Source organism: Staurois parvus, unplaced genomic scaffold (genome assembly GCF_062004578.1).
Source record: "Staurois parvus isolate SC_StPar_1 unplaced genomic scaffold, SC_StPar_1.0 ptg000694l, whole genome shotgun sequence".
Lineage (NCBI taxonomy): Eukaryota > Metazoa > Chordata > Amphibia > Anura > Ranidae > Staurois > Staurois parvus.
This window is the reverse complement of record NW_028318490.1, coordinates 5,528,428-5,552,590: the sequence shown is the minus strand read 5'-3', so window position 1 is coordinate 5,552,590 and position 24,163 is coordinate 5,528,428. Positions and strand designations below refer to the sequence as shown.

Here is a 24,163-nt window from a genome sequence, read left to right as displayed (position 1 = left end):
GTGACACTGCAGAGTGGCACAGGTGGGAGCACTGCTGGGCACAGGTGGGTGATCTGCTGGGCACAGGTGGGCGGAGCTAGTGGGCGCACTGCTGGGCACAGGTGGGCGGAGCTTGCGGGTGGCACTGCTGGGCACCAATCATCAGGGCACTGATCATCAGTGCCCTGATGATCGGTGCCGATCCCCGCTCTGACAACTGCCGGTTCTCGGCAGTACTTTCCTCACGATCTGACAGCGTGAGGAAAGTGCAGCCGAGAACCGGCACTTGCATTTTCCTCTGATCAGCGTGTCATTGGACACCGCTGATCACGTGGTAAAAGGCCGCTGTGATTGGCCTTTTACCACATCACGTGATCAGCTGTGTCCGTAGGACACAGCGATCATGGAGATCGCCGGGTGCGCGCCCCCTGGGGAGCGCAGGAGAGCGCGTTCTGGGAGGACGTCATATTACGTCCACCCAGAACTGGCCGGCCGCAGTGCAGCCGTCATTCGGCTATCTGCGGTCGGTAGGTAGTTAAAGTGTTACTAAACCCACTACAGTAAATTCAGTCTGTATATGCAGTAAAGCATGCTTTTTATAATCACTGTGGAACCTAAGGGGTCAGTCCTCTGCATAATGTAAAAACACTGTTTGAGTCGGACTTCTCTGATCCTCCCCTTATTCCAGTGTCCCCCTCTTATCTCCTGATATGACATATCGTGTGGAGACACATACTCAGTTTGGTGTGTATTGCTAGAGAGGTTTTTTTGTTTTTTGGGAGAGTGCATGTGATCAGCACATGGCCAATCAGCACTGTCAGGGGTTCTGCATCCTCCTAGAGCAGAATGAAAACTCCTCCTACAAGCTTTAAAATGTGCTCTGCTGGACACTGATAGAAGACACAAGACTGCTATATACTGCTGATGAGAAAAGGTATTTAGCAGTTTATATTTACTGAAATAATTGCATTTCCATGTTCTGTGTACTGTGGGACACCAGATACTGTATAGTGAATGCAGGGTCCTTGGTTTAGTAACCCTTTAACCAGTTCCCGCCCGGCTAATAGCACAAAGGCGGCCAGGCGAGCAGCTCATCCCTCCAGGTGGATGCCATATGGCGTCCTTTCAGGCACGCGCAGTGCGCCTGCCCACAGGGCTGCTCTGCGGCACAATCTGTCACCGGCCATGTACCTCGAACACGGCCAATGACAGATCTGTATAACAGCCCCATTTCCAGTACCATGTGACCTGCTGTGACCAATCACAGCAGGTCACATGAACGTTGTATACAGTGGATGGCTTCCTTTCATGCCATCCATTGTATACTAGTGTGTCTACCTGTGAATGGTCACAGTGATCACATGCACAAACTGGGCTAATCACAGCCCAGCTGTGTCATGTGATTAGCCGTGGCCAAATCACAGCTAAGCACAAAAAAAAAAACCCTGAATGAATCGATGTCATTCAGGTAAATGCTTGCTTATAGCAAAGTAATTCTTTGCTATAAGCAAATTGTGTAAAAAAAAAAAAAAAATACTGATCACTTCCCCAAAGTAGTACAATGTTACTATGGTAATATTATACTACTTTGGTCATAGTGAAATATGAAAAAAAAAATCTTAAAAAAGAAAAACAAATTTAATAAAAAATTAAAACTAATAAAAAAATTAAAAAAAAATAAAAACAATTATATTTTTTTTTTCCGTACTGTCACCAGTCAATGTTCCTGATCACCACCATGCCAGTTATATGATGACACTGTACTGCACTGGTGACAGTATGTAAAAAAAAAATAGTGAAAATTATTTTTTTAATTTTCCAAAAAATTATGACAAAAAAATTACAAGTTCAAAAAACTCGCCATGCCTCTTATGAAGTACATTGGACTGTCTACTTTGCAAAAAGGGGTCATTTGGGGGATATCTGTACTGTTCTGACATTCTTGGACCTCAAGAAATTAGATTGGCTGTCAGTACTTCAGGATTGATCAATATTCAGATCTATACCATAGTTTGTGAACTCTATAACTTTCCTATAAGCTAAAAAATACATCCTAATTTGGGTTATTTTCACCAAAGACATGTAGCAGAATACATCTTGGCCTAAATTTATGAAGAACAATTATTTATTTGCAAACTTTTATAACAGAAACAAAGAAAAATGTGGGTTTTTTTTTCATAATTTTCTTTTTTTGTTAATTTAGCAAAAAATAAAAACCCTGGTGTTGCTTAAATACCACCAAAAGAAAGCTCTAGTTGTGTGAAGAAAATGATAAATTTTAGTTTGGGTACAATGTTGTATGACCGCGCAATTGTCATTCAAAGTGTGAGAGCGCTGAAACCTGAAAAATGGCCTGGGCAGGAAGGGGGTAAAAATGCCCTGTATGGAAGTGGTTAGGGTATTTCAGGAAAATACTGCATTATGGCCACTAGATGGAGCTGATGATCATAGGACATTAACATATTACACAAATTATGCTGATTATACATGACAGCTGTGCAAATGGGCAGCAGAGTGGCTAAATGGTTAGCACTTCCGCCTGGCAGTACTAGGGCCATTGGTTCGAATGCCAACCATGTCACCACCTGCGTGGAGTTTGCATGTTCTCCCCGTGCCTGCATGGGTTTCCTCCAGGTTCTCCGGTTTCCTTCCACACTCCAAAGACATGCAGGTAGGTAAATTGGCTCCTGTCTAAATTGGCTCTAGTATGAATGTGAGTTAGGGACCTTAGATTGTACGTCCCTTGAGGGTTAGGGACTGATGTGAATGTACAATATATGTAAAGAGCTGCATAAATTGTTGGCGCTATAAAAGTACATGAAGTAAATAAATAAAATGTTTGAGACATTCACCCTAAAATTTCACTATAAATAGACCCCTAAGTGTGTTGAACATGGTGCTTCAGGTTATTAAAATAGATCTTATCTACTTAGCCAAATCAGCCATTAGAAGGCTCCCATGCCGGTGTTATGGTTTAATTTCAGTGAGCCTGACAAATAATTCTGAAAGAATGAATGCTTCCTTTGTTTGCTGTTACCATTTGTTTCTTGCTTCATCCGGCGTTTGTAATGTTTTTTAATTCTTGCAGCATATGGTAAAGTTTTCCTTGTTCGTAAAGTGACTGGCCCAGATGCAAATCGCCTCTATGCCATGAAGGTGCTGCGCAAGGCAGCTCTGGTTCAAAAAGAGAAAACTGCAGAGCACACACGGACCGAACGCACTGTGCTCGAACATGTGAGACAGAGTCCATTTCTTGTGACCCTTCACTATGCCTTCCAGACAGATGCTAAACTCCACCTTATACTGGGTAGGTAAAGGGAGCAGTGTGCTAGGAATCATTAATGCTGTCTCATAGTTAAAAATGTAAGGATCTTCCCACCTTGATGTAAATTAGATCCCTAAATTCAGGCTTCGTGGAGCTCAACCTTCTCCTTCAGAAAGAGATAGACAGACACACATATACTTATGTAACATCTTTATGATATTGGTATGAGGCTTAATATCAGGTTTTTTATACAGGGGAATGGGCGGAATTCCATGTGGAACAATCTCAAGCATTAATGCCATTCTGGATTACAGTAGAAATTAACCTATAAAAAGAAAATGTATTTCATTGTCATCTATTGTTAGAGGCTTTATATATGTTAAGTCAATGTAGTGCACAAAAATGATGCAACAGAGAGCCTTTGCATCTGCTAAAATAATGACCGTTTGTTTAAAGAGTTAGATATTAAAGGTTATCTCCATCTTGAGCAACATGTAATACCTGTATTAAGCCCTGGTTTGACATATATGCAGCCGTGCGGCCCGCGTTTTGCGCGGGCACGACAGCCCATTCATTTGAATGCACTCCCGTGCCCCGTGACATGCAGAGAAGAAGTCCCTGCACTTCTTCTGAAAATGCAGCCCACACAGGAACCTCGGTTCCCAGTACAGTTGCGTTTTCCAGTGTGGGCGGCATGCCATTAGAAGTAATAATGGGTCTGCATTCCTCTGTGCGGGTGGGGCGGATGCATGGATTTTCGTGCGGATCCGCAGCGGCACCACCTGCACAGATTTGAACCTAGCCTTAGACTGTCACAACATGTTGCCAACATCCCAACCCTCACCCCCCCCCCCCCCCCCCCCCAGCCACCATTTTCACATTTAAAATTAGTGCACAGCCCCCAGCCCTGCCATTAATTCACAGAGATCTGTGAATAAATAATCAGTCACGTCTACCAGTGCAACAGAAAGACTTGTTGTCCTCAGTGGATTACGAGTGAGTTGGCCAGTCCATTGACACTTTCTACAGCTCAGTAACAGAAAGCCCATACAGCGGTATGGACAGAGAGCTGTAGGAAGTGTTTGCAGGAGCCTGACATTGCCCTCTGATCCACTGATTACAGAAGCAATACTTTGCAGTCTCCTGTGCAGAAAAGTCAGATATACATAGATTTAGGGAATTTGTTCAATTTTACTTGAATGGCCAGATCAAGACTATGAAGCTGTGGATAGCATTACTTTAATTATCTGAGCATTTTTATGCAAAAAAGACTGAAACAGAAAAAGACCCAAAGGGGTTGATTTACTAAAACTGGAGAGTGCAAAATCTGGTACAGCTGTGCATGGTAGCCACTCAGCTTCTATCTTCAGCTTGTTCAATTAAACTTTGACAAAAAAAATGGAAGCTGATTGGTTTCTATGCAGAGCTGCACCAGATTTTGCATTCTCCAGTTTTAGTAAATCAACCTCCAAAATGTCATTAATTATGGTTGTATAAAAATTTTGCTTGCCAAAGTTTAGATAACAGGCTCTTTACCCTAGGTTAATTAATATTGGTATTTATTTATATAGCACCATCATCTCCCAAGGAAGAATAGGTTTTGCTTTTTATATAAAATATATATAAGCTTACACTCAAAAGGGCTGCAAAAAAATTAACAAGGAAGGAATGCTAGGGACAGCCTGGGAAAGACAGGGACATTGTTTAAAGTTCTGTTTAAATCATAATGAGTTAGTCACATATGAAGGTTTGTGAACTTTCAGATCCTTGACCAAGTTTTGCATGAGCAGTGAATTATAGTGCTGACTTCCTTCTTTAACTGAAACTAGATTTGAAATTTGAAACATATCAGTGTACTGAGATTATTTCTGATGGTTTATTGTACTTGGCACAGCAGCAGATTTTCTATTAAATGCAGCAAAGTAGCATTTACCGGGCCACAGCCATTTACATGGGTAAAAGCATATTGCTGCACCATGGTAGCAATTTTGTGCTTTATATAGAAAGGATAATAATGATGATAATCCATTATTGTCAGATAGTGAAAAAATGTGGATGATGAATATGAGTTATAAATCGTTTTGGAGAACTACCATTGCATAGTGTCAATGAATCTGAATTTCAGGTGTTTTTTTTTTTTCATAGTCACATTTGTCCATCTTGGACCGTTGTACGTATGTATATGTCATGCCTTACTGATACTTGTCTTCTGGGTTCCATGTCAGGCAGCTGCCATGCTGCATATTGATCACAGGGGGTCTCCCACTTGGCATGGGCACCATTTAGAGAATGCTTCACATTTTCTATAATGAATGTAAAGCATTCTCTGATTGGATGACATGATGAGGTAGGTTGGTATGTTATGTTGTATGCATTGATAATATGACAAAGTGTTCTCTGAATGCCAACCATACTGAGCGAGCAACCCCATGTTCACTATGTATTGAGCAGCTAGTTACCCTTCTGCATAATAGCCACAGGGGGTCGCCCACTTGGCTTGGGCACCACTTAGAGAATGTGTTGCATTTTCCATAATGAATGTAAAGCATTAACTGATTGGATGACATGTTGAGGTAGGGTGGTTATGTTATGTTGTATGCATTGACAATATGACAAAGCGTTCTCTGAATGCTGCCCATACTGAGCGAGCAACCCCATGTTCACTATGTATTGAAAATGTATATTATATAGGGCGCTCTTGTTGGAGCCCAAGCTCTGTAGCTGTAAGATAAAGGTGCCAGATGGATATCAGGGATGGATGGAAGCAGTAACACTGAGGCAGCTCTTCTTAGAGTGGAAGCAAGGCTCTAATGCAGTAACAAGAAAAAGAGAGGAAGGCGCCTCTAAGTGCAATATTAACAATTTATTAGCAGACAATGGAAAATTTGCACTTACAAGATAAACGGTTAAAAAGACTCATCGTGTGGTAATTGGATCCAGGTGGGACATCCAGCCATCCAGCAGCAAGCTATGCCTATAGGATCAGATAGTAGAGTCCAGGATGTGCCTGTGCATCAAAAATGAAGCTTGGAGAGCAGAGTCAGATGTAGCAGGTGAAGGGGGCGGTAATGCATTTTGGAGCATGCTCCGGTGTTGGTCTGAAGAAGGAGCCTATTGAGCATGCTCCAAAATGCATTACCGCCCCTTTCACCTGCTACATCTGACTCTGCTCTCCAAGCTTCATTTTTGATGCACAGGCACATCCTGGACTCTACTATCTGATCCTATAGGCATATCTTGCTGCTGGACGGCTGGATGTCCCACCTGGATCCAATTACCACAGGATGAGTCTTTTTAACCGTTTATCTTGTAAGTGCAAATTTTCCATTGTCTACTAATTAATTGTTAATATTGCACTTAGAGGCGCCTTCCTCTCTTTTTCTTTTCACTATGTATTGAGTAGCTAGTTACCCTTCTGCATAATAACCACAGGGGGTCGCCCACTTGGCACAGGACTTGGAGAACAGTGAGGATCGCTGTAGTATTAGCAGCTACCACAGTGATTCTCTGCTTCCATAGGTATTGGCCAGATATAGAATATGCTTTCTTACTTTGGTAAGTGTAGAGAGGAAAGTATCTCTTATTCGAGTGCTGGCTCAGGCCGAGTGAGACAGGGGTCATCAAAGGCTTCCCTGATTGTGGGAATTTGTATATGTACCCATAAGAGAAATCAAGGGCATACTGCACAGCAAAAGGGTAATGCCGTGCTACTGCTGCAAAGATGCCATCTATACCACAACCCCCAGCAACAGTTAGTACTTTTAACAAGTCTAAGTAATAAGTAACTTGTTTATTTTCCAGAAGCTTGTGTAAAGCCATTAATATGTATACTATTCTCAGCTATTAATGTTTTTCCTAAAGAAAGGATAGCCCAGTGCATAGCAGCTGTAAGTTTGTATTCCAGAAACAAGTTTTCTTTGCATCACGCCAACAGCCCAACTTGTCCAATCATACTTAAAAAGAAAAAGAAAATCTGTGATGGACAAACGTTGTGACATATTCTGTCCTTCCCTTTATCTTTATAGACTATGTTAGTGGAGGAGAACTTTTTACTCATCTCTATCAGCGGGATAACTTCTCTGAAGATGCTGTACGTTTTTATTCTGGAGAGGTTATTCTGGCTATTGAACACCTACACAAGGTGAGACCGTGTCTACCTTGCGTTATGCAGGGAAACCTTTACTGCAGTTCATATGATGTCTTCTCTATATATATATATATATATATGACTGGTATAATGACAGGGTGTGTTTTTACTCTACACTTCTTTCTAGTTGGGTATTGTGTACCGTGACATTAAGCTGGAGAACATCTTACTGGACAGTGATGGTCATGTGGTGCTGACAGACTTTGGCTTAAGCAAGGAATTCATGTCTGAAGAGGTGAGAATTTGTTGGTTTTTAGATCTTCCACTTACATTCACCAATCTAGAGGTATATATTACAAATATATGTAAACCATATTCACATGAATGAAGTCTTAGAATAATTTATAGTTTGGTCTTATGTAGTAGAAAATTATTGAGGCAAGCTGTAGGAGAGTATATAATTTCCGTATGTAAACTGCAGAAATAAAATAAAGCATGAAAATGAGGTATTCCACAAAACTGAGGGGTCAAGGATCAGCTGGCTGTAAAGGTCCAAACACCTTGACAGATGCTGACCTACTATTAGATGATCATAGTCCACGGCACTGCTCACAAGCAAACCTGTGTCTTCCTGTGTCCCATGAACAACAGGCAGCAGATGCTGCCCTTCAGACTGTGTATTAATTCAGCAGAATATGAGAGTCATGAGCCCTTTCTCTTTTTGTTCAAATATATAGAGGTAACAAAGGCAGAGCTGTGACTCACATTCAGTTTAAAACACTGAAATGCACTCTAAACGTTGGCAGTTTATTCAGTACTGCAAAATATCAGTACAAATTCTGACTAATGTACCACAAGTTCACTCTTCTAAGAAAATGCTCTCAAATGTTACCATCATGAATTAATTCCTTATACATTGTGTAAATGTTTTTTTTTAGTATATGTAATGTTGATTACGTTTTATAGACTGTACTCCTGTGTCTTTTTTGTGCAGTGTGAACGCACGTATTCTTTCTGTGGCACAACTGAATATATGGCACCAGAAATAATCAGAGGGCAGGGAGGTCATGGAAAGGTGAGTCAGTATAAATGTTAGCCCATTAAAAAACCTATATTCCTTGGAATGCCTGTGTCATAATTATATTTTGTCTGTTCTGATGCAGTCAGTGGACTGGTGGAGTCTGGGAATCCTTATTTATGAATTGTTAACAGGGGCATCTCCATTCACATTGGAGGGGGAAAAGAACTCACAGAGTGAAGTGTCCAAGTGAGTGAATTAAATCAGTAAGAAAATAATAAAGGTGTGATGAGGAAGAGTTTATTAAGGAAGTGTTTGGTAGATTTCAGAAAATATGGATACATGTATTTTCTCTTGAGAGTAAAAGACTGAAAGATCGGTAACATTACTGCATGACATGAGAACCATGTTTATCACAGACGGATCCTAAAGATGGAGCCCTCGTATTCCTCATCTTTAAGTTTGGAAGCTCGAGATCTTCTTCAAAAGTTGCTCCGTAAGGATCCAAAAAAACGACTTGGAGCAGAGGGTGCTTTCCAAATTAAGGGACACCCATTCTATAGGGTGAGGAGACACTCTCCAATTGTTTACTTCCTTTAGATTAAAGGACTCATTGTGTGTAGCATGGTTTGTAACCTTTTATTTATCTATAATACAGGGCCTGGACTGGGAAGCCCTGGCTTTGCGTAAAGTCACTCCTCCATTCCGCCCGTCTATACGCAGTGAAACAGATGTCAGTAATTTTTCAGATGAATTTACAAGTTTGGACCCTGTGTACTCTCCAGCAGCAACTCCACCCTCTGGGGCGCGTATATTCCAGGTTTGCCCAGATCTAGTTCTACATGTTCAGAGTTATGAAATTTATGCCGGTTTTGTCCTTTTTACTCTTCCAACATAGATTCCTCCTGTGTTTAACCCTATGTGTAAGAACAACTCCCATGCTGCTGCTTTAGGAAGAATGAGTTTTGTGAATTGTGAGAAATGATTTGTGGGGCACATCCTTGTGCCTGTTACCCACCTATATGGCTATAACCCTATTTTCATATTTCCAGTTATTTGGTTGCGAATTATGAAAAAGAACAATTTCCACCATTTGTGATTTTAAGGGTTAAAGCCCAACTCCAGGAAAAAATTGACCCTTGCAGTGCCATGACTTTCAAGCACATACAGTAGCTTGTTTTGTGTCTTGTATTATTATATAACATTGATTATTTAATATTTATGTATTGCATGTGAACTAGTTAGTCCTGATTATATCTTTAATCAAGTTTAATGCAGAACTGAAGCCAAAGCGTTTTTGGATAGAGTAGGGGAGGGTATTAACCACAGTGAATTTTTTGCCATTTGTGTCTCATTAGGGAGTTTTTACTTTCACTTCTTGCCCCTAAGCCACAACAGGAAGTGAGAGGAATTACCTCCAAAATGAGGGATTTTTTTTTGTTATTACCAGGGTCATCAGAACTAGTGATAATGGTCACCAAGACAAATAGAATAATGAAATAGAATTAATCTCCCTAACAGGCACACAGACAGTATGAAAACCTGACAGGTTTTGCCTTTGGTTGTACCTAAATCTTTCATGAGATTTTTTGTAGTATTTGTTACCTCTATGGTATCGTCTTTGATAATCAGAAGTAGTACAGTCATTTTGGCTTGGTTACCCACCCCATGTACTTTCTTTGATTAGTGCAAATCCATATTTTGTAATACGATTAAGCTTGCCTGCTAGGCTTCATTGGAGGGTGCATTGTATAATACAGCAGGTGTTTACACGGAAAGTAAGCAGCTTCTGATAAAATGCCACAAACCACAAAAATATTTTCTGAGAGTCACATGTGACTAGTAAGTCATTGCTAGGGGGCTCAATGGTATAGAAAACTGTGTGGTGTTGTGTTTGCAAACTATGTATGCTATGTATGCTGTTATGGAAATATTTTCAGTAAGTTAAAACTTTTAGAATATATAGCTTATGCCATCTGTTTTTCAGCAAAGAAATAATGTCTTACAAAAGACTATATGTTTTCTGTCAGCACATATGTAAGCTCCATCTCCTAAGTTTGCTTTGTATGTTTTAGGGTTATTCCTTTGTAGCTCCGTCTGTTCTGTTTGGTGTCAATGCAGCAATGACAGACATGCCTGCCCCATCTGCTGACAAGCCTGCAAGCCCCACACTAACTCTGAGTGCTATGAAGGTAAATACTTACACTCAATGACAAAGTAATTTTATTTTGTTATTAGTTGAAATAAACATGCTTTCAACGACCCCCTTTCTCCGAAGCTGCCTTTTATTGTTTTTGTTGGACTTAATAACATCTCTTTTCACCCCCAGGATTCTCCATTCTTCCAGCAGTATGAAATGGATCTGCAGGAGCCAGCTCTGGGGTCTGGGAGTTTCTCTGTTTGCAGGAAATGTCGCCATCACCAGAGCAAGAAGGAATATGCTGTGAAAATCCTTAGCAAGAGGTGAGCTGTGCTACTTGCCTTATGTAAAAGTACAAATTGCACAATCCTTGTCCCTTTCAAGGCGTGTAATTGTTCACCTGTGATGCCTTCTAGAGTTGCCTTGAGAAAAGGATCAGAGTTCACCTTGTGGCCCCCAGCTGCCTCTGCCGGCATGGACACCTGGAAAACAGCTCATTAAATTTTTTACCATGTGCTGTTACCCCAGTGTCCATTTAAAAAAACTATGATTACCATAAGGGGGATCTTTTTGCTGGGTTAGATTAATGGAGTGGGGATATTGTAAATGCTAGCTCAGGCAGCTTTTAGAAGAATGTATTTGCAGTCTACTTTTTCCATGACAACAATTTGTAGGATTTGGGCAAAGTTTAACTGAAGATGAATCAATCAACTCAAATATGAATATATGTTTTATTTACTCGTTTATAATAATAACTAAGCCTGATTTACAGACACATTTTGACACGTGTGGCAAGTAGCAGAATGTTACATTATTTAAAGCAGTGTTTTTCAACCTTTTTTGTGCAAAGGCACACTTTTTTCATGAAAAAAATCACGAGGCACACCACCATTAGAAAATGTTAAAAAAATTTATTGAAAAACTTTTTGACTTGAGGGCCGCAATGGGTTCATATATTGGACCCGGGGGCTGGACCAAGAGTAGATGAATGATGTGTATGTGTCATCCATAGTAAGTATAGTAATATTCCCCCATAGTAAGCATAGTAATTAATCCCCCATATAGTAATTCATCCCCCATATAGTAATTCATCCCCCATAGTAATTCATCCCCCATAGTAATTCATCCCCCATATAGTAATTCATCCCCCATAGTAATTCATCCCCCATAGTAATTAATCCCCCATATAGTAATTCATCCCCCATAGTAATTCATCCCCCATAGTAATTCATCCCCCATATAGTAATTCATCCCCCATATAGTAATTCATCCCCCATATAGTAATTCATCCCCCATAGTAATTCATCCCCCATATAGTAATTAATCCCCTATAGTAATTCATCCCCCCTATAGTAATTCATCCCCCATATAGTAATTCATCCCCCATAGTAATTCATCCCCATATAGTAATTCATCCCCCATAGTAATTCATCCCCCATATAGTAATTCATCCCCCATATAGTAATTCATCCCCCCTATAGTAATTCATCCCCCCTATAGTAATTCATCCCCCCTATAGTAATTCATCCCCCATAGTAATTCATCCCCCATATAGTAATTCATCCCCCATAGTAATTCATCCCCCATAGTAATTCATCCCCCATATAGTAATTCATCCCCCATATAGTAATTCATCCCCCATAGTAATTCATCCCCCATATAGTAATTCATCCCCCATATAGTAATTCATCCCCCATAGTAATTCATCCCCCCTATAGTAATTCATCCCCCTATAGTAATTCATCCCCCATAGTAATTCATCCCCCATAGTAATTCATCCCCCATATTAATTCATCCCCCATATTAATTCACCCCCCATATTAAGTCCCCAAGCCCCCCCGTGTCAATTCACTTTCCTTTTCTCCGCGCGTTCCTCTCGCCGTTCCGGTGTAGGATGAAAATCTGTCTCCTATGAGGATCTGTCCCCCTCGACGTATCTGCGCATGTGCCAGTTTCAGGCATTAGCAGCCGATCGGCGATCTCCGGCACATGCGCAGGTACGTCGAGGGGGACAGATCATCCTGACAGTATCACGCTCCGCGGGCCGGATTAAAAGGTCCGCCGGGCCGTAGTTTGCCCATTGCTGTTCTAATGATTGATCTATTTGTGAGCCGAGGCCACATGTTACGGATGAAATTGCAATTTTTCCCACGGCACACCAGACAATATCTCACGGCACACTAGTGTGCCGCGGCACAGTGGTTGAAAAACGCTGATTTAAAGCACAACTCCAGGGGAATTTGTAAAGCCAGTATTTTATCCTGCTAAGAAAATAAATGAATACATTTATATTTTAATTTATAACCCCATCCACCCCACTCCAGTTTTTTACTAGTAACTTTATGTCATGTATATGTTCTGTTCTGGAGGAGTATTTTTTTTAAAGATATGTTTATTAGAAAAAAAGCACAAAAAAAAAACCAAACAAGGCTCAGGGAACAAAAAATCAGTAAATAAATCTCGGCCTAATGCCCGTTACGGTCAGTCTAGGTCAGGGGTCTGCAACCTTTAAGACATAAAGAGCCACTTGGACCCGTTTCCGAGAGGGAAAAAAAGACTGGGAGCCGCAAAACCATTGCAACATTTAAAACAAATCCCACACTGCATATATTGCGAAAAGCGCTCTGGTCATGAAGGGGGTTTAAGGGCCCAGTAAGCAAAGGGTTAACCAGGGCCACAGTGTATCGTCATAATCACAATCATAGCCTTAGGTCAGTGGTGGGTAACCTTTTTTTTCAATTGAGCCAAATCTCGCCAAAACCACAATTGAAATTTATTTTGAGAGAAACATTTTTCAAACTGAAAATACATCCCCCATATAGTAATTCATCCCCCATAGTAATTCATCCCCCATATAGTAATTAATCCCCTATAGTAATTCATCCCCCCTATAGTAATTCATCCCCCATATAGTAATTCATCCCCCATAGTAATTCATCCCCATATAGTAATTCATCCCCCATAGTAATTCATCCCCCATATAGTAATTCATCCCCCATATAGTAATTCATCCCCCATATAGTAATTCATCCCCCCTATAGTAATTCATCCCCCCTATAGTAATTCATCCCCCCTATAGTAATTCATCCCCCATAGTAATTCATCCCCCATATAGTAATTCATCCCCCATAGTAATTCATCCCCCATAGTAATTCATCCCCCATATAGTAATTCATCCCCCATATAGTAATTCATCCCCCATAGTAATTCATCCCCCATATAGTAATTCATCCCCCATAGTAATTCATCCCCCATATAGTAATTAATTCATCCCCCATAGTAATTCATCCCCCATATAGTAATTCATCCCCCATATAGTAATACATCCCCCATAGTAATTCATCCCCCATATAGTAATTCATCCCCCCTATAGTATTTCATCCCCCATATAGTAATTCATCCCCCATATAGTAATTCATCCCCCATATAGTAATTCATCCCCCATATAGTAATTCATCCCCCATAGTAATTCATCCCCCCTATAGTAATTCATCCCCCCTGTGTCAATTCACTTACCTTTGCTCCGCGCGTTCCTCTAGCTGTGTTCCCGCGCCGTTCTGGTCTTCAGGGCGGACTGTGAGAGGAGAGGAGTTCATCACGCTGCCCCGCCTACATCCTGACAGCCAATGTTTGGAGGAGGGAGGGGAGCGGGCGCCCGGCACATAGAAGAGCTGCATTAAAAGAGCCGCGGCTTGCCGACCCTATTGCCTGTCACCTGGTGGGCAGTGTGCTCCGGAGCCGCAGGAAAGGTGAAAAAGAGCCGCATGCGGCTCCGGAGCCGCGGGTTGCCGACACCCGGTCTAGGTTATACAAGCTAATATTAGCAGTAATGTATAGTTGGTGCAGCTAGTAACAACTGTCAATACACAGGAGTCATCTAACAAAGTAATTAGGCAATTACATTCCTGGTAATTATGCATTTACATTCCTGGTTCTATAGAGGCATTAGTAAGAGGACTATCTAGCCAGTGGTGCCACACTTTCATGAAGGTTAGGGTTTTTTCCTAAGTTCGAGGGTCAGTTTATATAATTACCATTAACCATATCCTTCTACATCTCTATTGATAAATGTGGGGTATATAGGATATAAGGATAAACTTTTTGGCATAAGTATACAATATGTGTAATAGGTTCTTGTATTGTTTAGAAAAGTGTAAGACACCCAAAATTCTCAGCAAACAGTTCTTAGGATGTACAATATTGGGTAGGCTAAGGCAGTAGAAAGTGTTCACTTCCGACCAAAAAGTGGAAACCAGTGTGCAATTCCACCCACGATTAAGAAAATTGGCATCTGCTCCATAACCTTTTGAAGCAGACTGCCGATTATTGAAGGCCCAGTCTGTGCACTCTGATCGGGGCGTAGTGACTTTTATGAAATAGTTTTAAATGAACAATTATATCCCTAGAGGAGATAATAGTTTTACTGTAAGTGGGCTCAAATTCCGACCAATCTGACTCACCGAAAGGGAGATCTGGCAAAGTCTATCTCAATTGGGCTTGAGAATACCTAGGTCGGGACTCAGCACAGAGTGAGAAATAATAGTCAGGTATCAACCTATCGGGCTGGAAGTACGTAACAGTTTCTCGAGGGGGGATACAGAAGTGGGATTGGCTAAAGAGCCGAATTGCTTCCTGACAGCATGACGGAATTCTTAGTAATAAAACAGGTGAGTGCCTCAAAAAGTTATATTCATCTTTGAGTTGTGAAAAACATTTAAACTCTTGTCCCTCATATAATTGATGCAGGTATTTAACTTGCTTAGTAGACCAACTCTGGAACTGGAAGGGGGAAAAGCTTCACCTAAGCAGGGTTAAGCCAGAGCAGGGCATTAGGGAAAGTTTGCCAAGATTCTGCATGCGTTTTTAAGAAGTTTTTTTTTTTTTTATAAACCATTTTTTTCTTTGATACTGCTATATGGAAATTACTGCTTATTGCCCTTGGCTGTCTAGCAGTTTCCAGGTCAGTTACCCTTGGTAAATACCTGTGGATTCCTTGGTGGATACCCAGACCCCACTGTGAAATATCTGCTTTGGGCACTGGATCTTGCATCAGTGTAGCGTAGTGGCAGAGTGCTATACAGGTCCAAGGTTGTGGCCCATTTCTATGGTCTCCAGACCCTACAGACTACTTTATGTGTATGCCCACTGCGTGGCAAAGCCTGGATCTCTAGTAGGCCCACCATCATGGATAAGGTAAGGCATGGTTTCCCCGTATGTTGGCACCTTTTCCTGGCTTTTACTATCACAATCCAAAAGTCATAGCACACTATGGTGTTTTACGGGCAAAGGATTTAGGGGGATCCTGCCATTTCAATTCTCAATAAACCCCTTACAGTTTCTATTGAGGATGTTCCCTCTTTTAAGGATTCTGTTGATAGGTGTTTTGAAGCCTTCATAAAGGCCTTATTTGCTCTTGCAGGTCCAGCCCTGCAGCCTTCAATTGCTGCCATGTCTATTTGCCAGACTAACTGGACAAAACAAATGAATAGAGACCAGGGACCTGTACGTTCTTGACCAGAACCTAGCCCTGAGTAACCTCTGCTTTATCCATTTCTTCCAGAAACCTCTTGCCTCACAATCCCAAGATTTTTCACATGATCTCTTAAGTTCTACCAGGTGAATGATCAGGTCTCAGCTTATACAAACTTCAGCCACAAAGTGCTTCAAGCTGTTATCTGAGTGTTTTCAGATTCTTTAATCCTTTGTGTTTCTTATGGGCCTGTTGACAGTCCAACTATGTTGTTAACATCATTCAGTTTATTGTTTGGGTACATTCCATGGTCTGTGAATACATATCCCATAGAATATGAATCCTTTGCCCTGTACTGTACAATTAGGTTAGTAGGAATTTTGACTAATCTGTTCCTTTTCTTGGAACACAGTACAGGACACAGACCTCTCCCTTCTGGCAGGTTTTTGCCAGTGTCCAATCACCTGAAGGTAGTTGCATGTAACAATATTTTACAGGTGTCAAAATTCCTATTCTGTATGCACACCTGAAAAAAGTACCTGTAAGCCAAACAGGCTCTAATGGATGTGTGCCCAAAATGTGGGCCACATGTGGACTGCCACAGCTCAACATATTGTCTACATGTGGTCCATTTCAGAGCTCAGTTTAGGTCTGAAGCACGGCAGACTCCACAATAAGTGCCAGGGGCTAAGGCTTGCAGTAGCATTGGAACCACTGGCTGTGAGTGACTGCTGTAGTCCAACACTAAGCCCAAGAGCTGAAGCAATCAGTCCCTGGGCTTTAAATAGATAAAAAAAAGATCACTGAGAGCACCTGCACACAGAATATACTGCTTACCTGCCTCTGATCCCCCAGGAACCTCATATGAGCTGTCCAACCTGGTTTAGGTTTCCAGCATACTAGCAGAATGTCAGTGATTGCTGTTCCTGCAGTGGCTTGGTTGATTATTGCCTGGCCGCATAGTGTTGAGCTGAGAATTGCTGCATATTGTAGCCAGAGAGCCTGCAAGGCATAGTGGTGGTTAGAGAGAAGCTGAACTCAACAAAATATAGGCAGGTAGAGGACTTCATTTATACCAGCAGATGTTTTCTTTTGAGATGATTCTTTCATTATTTGGCCGCACCATAGCCACTGCAACTTTTTTATGCAGTTTTCAAATTTGGGGACTCCTCAGCAGAGCCTTGGGGGGAATGTATTCAGACCCCGCCTGTTGGTAGATTTAGAGTTGGCCTGTAATGTTGCTTTGCAATAGATCCTGCTGTGGGCACTCCTCTTGGTATGTGGTGCAGCATGTAGTGTAGGTCCAAAGCTGTGGTCTGCCTGTTAAACATTTCGCCAACAATATCTCAATGAAATCAGCTATTTTATTATCCCTTCAATACTGGGCTCCTCTGTTGAGGGTAAACTCAGCAAGAATCCAGTCGGACAGTGCCACAGCTGTGGCCTACATAAGTTATAAAGGAGGCACCAGAAGTTGCACTGCTCTAGGGGAAACAGACTTGTTCCTCTCCGGAGGCCCCTTCCGGATCATCTGGACCTTATGTCCAAAGAGAAAGTGTCCCATCCTGCTACACAGTCACTAGCTTTAACACCATGACATGACTGAAGCCACAGTCCTGAAGAACAGGTGCCTTTTAGATTCAGTCATCCCTACCCTCCTGAAGGCTAGAAAGTCAACTTGTCCTAAAGTCTACAATTGCACTTGGAAGGTCTACTTTACTTGGTGCGAGTCGAGGAACTTTTTTACCCTCTCTTTGACCCATTGTTGTTTGCTGTGTCCATTAGAGTACAGTGCTGCACAGAGAACCCCCCCGTTCTAATGATCTCCCAATTGCTTACTGCAAAACTCAGTCTATTGGGAGGACTTGCAAAACCTTACTTTCCTTGGAAGAAGACATTTTGTAGAGGGATTTTTAAATGCTACTAGTCAGCCAGTACCTACAACAACATAAATGTAGAGTTCTAGCAGGAATACTGTAACTAAATGAGTTGGTGTTTTTGCATTTGGTCACCTGTTTGCTTTTTTGTCTAGGATGGAGGCGAACACTCAGCGAGAAGTGGCAGCTCTGAAGTTGTGTCAGGGACACCCTAACATTGTGAATCTTCACGATGTACTACATGACCAGGTCTCAAGAACTTTTATGTCTTTTTTCCATTTATTATGTAACTAGCAAATTGACTATCCAGTTAGTCTCCACCTGTAGCAGACACTGTTGCTTCCACAAAACAATCAAGTTAAACATGGACGCAATATGGTTGTTAGATTTGGGCACACATGCTACAATATCCTGGGTTTCTAAGTATGTGTATTTATGTAGTCAGCTGACACCCTAGCGATATACAAATTTCAAAAACAATTGCGTAGAAAAAAATACAATCCTTAAGACTGCCTAGACAGAAAAGTTTCTCATGGAGACTAGCAGAAGATAAGACATCTGTCTACTATAGTGAGCACTGGTGCAGGGGTAGTAAAAAGATAATTCCTTTTTCTTTCTATGCTCATATCACTTGGTCATTAATTCCTACACTGACTTATTATTCCCTGCTAACTCTAACTCTAACAAAGCTGTTTAGCCATTGCCATGTATATGTTTGTTTTTTTTCAAGATTTCCAAGATTCTTTCGTTTCCTGAATGCATCAGATTCTACCATTAGTCACTTCAGAGTTGAAGAATGAAAAATGAGTTCTGATTAGCTGCTATAGGTTACTGTACTTTGTATATTTAAAAAAAAAAATTGTTACACTGAACAGTATGTGTGGAAAGAAGAATCAAAATAAATATTTACAATTCCCTATGTTTTATGTCATTAAAAATATTGCAAATAAAGAAATCTGATCTGCCAGAAATCCAGTAAAATAAGTAAATGCACTGAAATCCAAAGCAGTGATTTTAGCCCTTATCAGTTCTCTACTCCTAAACTACAGAACACCCCCCCCCCCCCCATCTCTATAATATAAGAGTTCTGTAGCCAAGGAGGACAGGACATTATTGGTATCATGATTATCTTAAGTAACATTCTGTGGAAGGAACAGAAGTATTGTTTTTTTTGCTGCCAGAATACTGCCACCAATAAAATATGCTCCCTAGAGGAAATCACAGGGTAAGAATAATTTTTCCACTAATTTTGTGAGCCATAATGCTCCAAGAAGATGTCACAGCATTGGTGATAATAGTTTTGTTTGATAAAGATCATGTTGGGAACTTTTAGGTAAATCCATTTTCTTACTCTTCCATTGAGGGACACAGGAAATCTTTCACCTTTGTATTCTACTGCTGCCTACAGGAGGATTGGACACTGGCAAACTAAAAACTGTAGGCCAGCTCAAGATAGCCCTTCTTATTAGCAGCATGTCTCTTTTTTTGCTAGTGTCCAAGGAGGATGGACATCATGTTATTTTAAACTCCGCTGTTAAAAGGCTAACCTATTTTTTGCTAGTACACTTTCCTAATTTGTTCACATTTTTTCTTCAGTCAAGACTTTTCTCTACAATTGTAACTGTATAGTGTGGCTGTTCTCAGCTTAGCTTTTTGAGTACCATTTCCGGTCATCTGCTGGATTAGGCATTGCATGGGCATTAGGCATTATCCTGGAAGTGACGGGGTTCGCATAAGGTGATTTTCAGATTTCATTGTTTCAAGTTAGTTGCAGAGTGCTTTATAGGTCTGGAGCTGCTGGCATTGCCTTAGCTTACCGGGGCTTGCAGATGAGCAATGTGGAACGCCAGTCCTCAGCTCATTCCTGCTGCGTGCCTACAGTGATTTTGGTTGCCTCAGGCCATCTAAACTTTACCTGCTACCAGATATCTGGGACTCATGAGTACCTTGCCAAGCTCCCTTAACCTCCCTGGCGGTATGATTATTTCAGATTTTTGGTGCTGAAAGCGGTACCATTTTTTTGCATGGAAATATGTATTTTTTTTATTGTAGGCTGTAATTTTTAGGAAAAACTCACTGAAATCTGTCCGAACAAGAGTCTAGTAAACATCCCGGGTATGATAAAATTTGAAACACAAAATCATAAATTATAATTTAATAAATAATCATAAAAATAATATAAAAATAATAAAAAATTTAATTCAATAATATAATCAAACCAAAAACACTGAAATGTGAAATATAGCGCCAAGTTCGCACATTGCTGAGCTCAGTCGCAAAATCGTTTTCAGTGTCTGATGACGAATTTCCCCACGAATCATTATCACTCAATTCTGCAAGTGGTTCTGATTTACTATCGCTGTTCTCTAGCTGATCTAAACCGCTTTTGACCTAAAGGGACACTTTTTGGACGCCATGGACATTTCTCAGTTTCCAGGCAGAAAGAACAGACAAAATGCAGGCAAGGCGCAGGACAAAGCACTAGGGACAATATGTATGTGAAATTGGTTGAGACAGCAATGTTTTACTATGTAAAATGTAAAAAAAAAAAAATGACATTTTTTAAAATTTTTAAATTTCCCGTCGGCGGCGGCGGCGCCCGTACGTCCCGACGTCACAGGGACAGGACACAGAAGCCGGATGCCGGCATCGGCCGGAGGAGATGGCCGGGGACGCTGCAGGGGACACATCGCGGGAGCGCAGGGTAAGGTAAGTGAAGAACACATGCCGGAGCAGTGCCGCATGGTATTCCCGAGTGTAGCTCGGGGTTACCGCTTTTGGTACTGAAATGTTACCCCGAGCTACACTCGGGAATACCGCCAGGGAGGTTAAGTTAAGGTGCCTTACCACTATGCGTGTGCAACATGTCTATTTCTAGACACAGAGGGACAATTCCACTGCAACTGGTAACCCCAGCTCACACTCCACTAATGATTCCAGAAAGATGTTTATTCTATGTCTTTGCCTGCAACCTGGAATCATTGTAACCTTTGCTCATATAGTCTAAATCAGCATCAGAGTTCACTCCCAGCTCTGCCAGATGGGGATGAGTCCCCTGCCTTATCAACTACAGTCTCTAACACAGTCATGCAGGACCAAGTTCCTGGCTGGCTCTGATGGCAGAGGTTTTAGGCGTGCTCCCATGCCTTCCTATGTAAATTCTATGGCTAATCTGCCCATGGACCTAGTGGCTTCTGGGCACTGATTATATCTGATTCTAATTCTGAGTAACTGCAGTCTCTGCTTATTGAGATTATCTTTGAGGATTCATAGTCTTCTGCTGTTACTCCAGCATTAGAAAAGACTGCTTTTGCTCTTATTTACATGGTGCACATCTCTCTGAAACTGGAAGGTCTGCTGCCCCCAGTCTTGGTCTTTCTGAGCTTAAGTGTAAGAAGACTAGGGAAATGTCTATACAATCCTCCCCCCTTTATTTCTTTACTCTTGGAGTATGTGTGCTAGCCCCCCCCCTCCCTTCTCCCAAATTTAGTTCTTTTAACACCTGCAAAGTCTGGGGTAAACAAAATTCTAAAACCAAAAAATAATTTGTCATAATATTTTTTTAATTGTTTTGGATTCCTGGATAGATTGCCTTTCAGACACCTTGGGGCAGATAGTGATATTCCAGGAATGCAAACTAAACTTTAATCTCCTGCCCCATCTTTGGCTCATCTTTAAATTTCATGTGTAACCACATAGATTATCAGACCTACCTCTGCCCATTAGAGTCTCCTGGATCAAGGTGTCTTTGTCCCAGTTTCTATGTCAGAACATTTTCAGTTGTTTTCAGTTGGAGTTGTATTCCATCCTGGTCACTGTTTCAAAAGAGAACCTCTGCCTTTTTTCCAGCCTTTAAGTTCATCAATGTTGCATGGTGTCCACCAGATTAACCATTCCTTCTGCTGAGGAACTTTCTGGCTTTTGTGGACAACCAGGTTACTTACCTGCAGGTCCCAGCCCTTCTAGTACTCTGACTTTACAGTGCTGCCTCTGCACCTGGAGCATTCCCCAGTGTTAGCCCTAATGCATTTTTATGGCATTTCCACTGAGGGATACTTAGCTGGCCTTCTGTGGAGGAAACAGTCAGTTCAGGCTGTTCAGATGTCTCAATGATTTACATGGATTCTAAATTTTTGGAAATAAGTGCTGGTTTCATGTGCAGGCAGCTGAGCAGATTGCTTTTTCCAAAGAAAATGTTTCAGTCTGCCTAATCTCATATCCTTGCTGTTCAGTCTGAGAGTTGCCTGCATCTCAGCTGTTGCATGAGAGATGTGGGTGTGTGGGTTTGCCCCTGTAGATCAGGTAGTCCTTGATCTTCCTGCTCTGGAATCAGGAAAGTCCTTCCTTTCCCATCTTCTTGAAGAGCCATTCATCAGACCTCAGCTTGTCTGACTGGGGGGGGACATGGTTACCCTGCTATTGCTAGGTCCCTGATCTTCTGAGAATTCTCGTCTCCTGGTCTACATCCTGGACTTTTTAGGAGATGTGGTTGTTTCTATATCACTGGATCATTCCGTTGACAGGTCACCTGATCTTTATTAAGCTGCCATGTCATGGAAGGAATGTACTTCATTGAGGAGGAACAGGAGGTCTTACTGCAAGAGGTAGTTTGGATCCTGATTTGAGCAGAACTTTGCATTCTAGTTCTTTTTAAAGTGCTCTTCTAAGTTGTGAACAGTTGGTGGATAGATTTCCCAGTTGGTTACATCTGAACATTTGGGAGCAATCCGTATACCTGAGTGCTTTCCAGAATCTGCACAGATGGAGAGCTCATGACATGGACTCCTTTCTAGCCTCAACTGCAGGCTGATTGGGTTTGTTTCAAGGTGCAATAATCCTCTAGCAGTAGCAGTGGATGTTCTGGTGACTCCCTAGGGTTTATGTACACAAATCTAGGCTATTTCCCCTTTTACCTTTCTGCCTCATCTGCTTCACAGACTTAAGATGAACAGTATTCTGGTGATCTTCCTCGCTCTGGTATGACCCAGGCAGATGTTCTTCACTAACTTGATAAGGCTTCTGACTTTTACTGAGTGCTAACAGATGATTGGATTTGTATAATCTGGAGCATTTCTAAATCTGTGACACTTTCAATGCTAGGAAGGATTTCCAGCAAGTTCTAGCATGCGTTCCAGATAGGTTGGAATAGAGCTCAGCTCTCAACACTTTCAAATTTGGTTCTTAATGGCTATTTTTGGTTTAGAATGTTAACTTTTTTTAACAGAAATTAAAAATGTTAACTTTATATCCCTTGCCTAAGTTTTTAAATGGTTCCTATGTGCATCACATCATTTGTGTCTTGTAACTCCTTAGGATCAATCAAGGGTTCCTTTCCTGGTAATCTTCGCCTCTGGGAGGTGAGCATCTTACATGACAGCCTTTCTATGCATGAAACCCTAATTCTGTTTGGTCCTGTAATGGTATCAGGCAAGTTGAAATCTTGCTTTTGACCTTGGGCAGTTTCTAATCTTTTCCTCAGCCAGGACACCGTTCTTTGGTCCTTCTGTTCAACTCCATTTTTCTGAGAGAAGCTTCTCTTGCTTGTTTAAATAAAGTGCAAGCTGTGAGTCTCTATCTTTGAACTACTGATTCCCTTCTCAGATAAACCCTGTAGGGTGATCTGGTTTCTCTCTCCACCATTCTGGCTGGTTCATGTAGACCAGTGTCCAAGCTTTTGGTCTTAAGGATTGTTTCTTTCTTTTCCCTGTCAAGACATGCATCAGCTTGCTACGTGAGTGTTCTTGATCCTTCTGCATCAAGCATTGATTACCCAGTGCATGGTTTCCACCTGACCTTCTGTTCTCACATTTTTTCTATCAGTTGGAGGTTGCAGGCTGATCTAATGCCATCTCCAGGTGTATAGTCCTTCAGGCCGCTGTTGAGCTGCAGGAAGTCCCTAGTTTTTCCTATTGGGGCTATTTGTTTTTCCTGTTGGGCTTATTAGTGACTTTTTTGCTGTGGGCTTGCTTTTGGACATTTTAAAGGTGAAAGACATTCGGTGTCCCTCAGTGGATGAGAAAGTACATAGAATTGTTATCTTCACTATACATTAAGAGGCACAGGTCCCACCCCTCTGTGTTATGGTTATGCTCTCAGTACTGCTTACTACAAAACTAAAGCAAGCTGGCTGTAGGAGGGGTTATCCTGGGATGTCTTACAGTATTTTTATTTGCCAGTGTCCAATTTATCTGTAAGCAGCAGCACAACCTGAATGCTTGGAGTTGATTTAATAAAGGCACATATACTATGCTCTTTGCAAGTGCTGTTGTTCCAGAGCTTAGTAAATAAGGTAAAGCTTCACTTGGCAAAGAATACCCAATCACATGC

At 41.4% G+C, this 24,163-nt stretch overlaps 1 protein-coding gene and 1 long non-coding RNA gene across 2 annotated transcripts in view; one reads left to right on the top strand and one right to left on the bottom strand.

The window, feature by feature from the left end:
• LOC149446233 (ribosomal protein S6 kinase alpha-4-like) overlaps positions 1-24,163 on the top strand; it is a 71,763-nt gene that overhangs the window by 21,062 nt on the left and 26,538 nt on the right. Inside the window, exons 3-12 of the mRNA XM_089652869.1 lie at positions 3,068-3,286; positions 7,270-7,385; positions 7,519-7,626; positions 8,326-8,406; positions 8,495-8,598; positions 8,769-8,913; positions 9,008-9,169; positions 10,425-10,541; positions 10,679-10,812; positions 17,992-18,085. Of these exons, the coding sequence (XP_089508995.1) occupies positions 3,068-3,286; positions 7,270-7,385; positions 7,519-7,626; positions 8,326-8,406; positions 8,495-8,598; positions 8,769-8,913; positions 9,008-9,169; positions 10,425-10,541; positions 10,679-10,812; positions 17,992-18,085 (1,280 nt within the window). The remainder of the gene's footprint in view (positions 1-3,067; positions 3,287-7,269; positions 7,386-7,518; positions 7,627-8,325; positions 8,407-8,494; positions 8,599-8,768; positions 8,914-9,007; positions 9,170-10,424; positions 10,542-10,678; positions 10,813-17,991; positions 18,086-24,163) is intronic.
• LOC149446234 (uncharacterized) overlaps positions 16,803-24,163 on the bottom strand; it is a 29,581-nt gene continuing 22,220 nt past the window's right edge. Inside the window, exon 3 of the long non-coding RNA XR_016306246.1 lies at positions 16,803-16,961. This is a non-coding gene — a long non-coding RNA (uncharacterized LOC149446234). The remainder of the gene's footprint in view (positions 16,962-24,163) is intronic.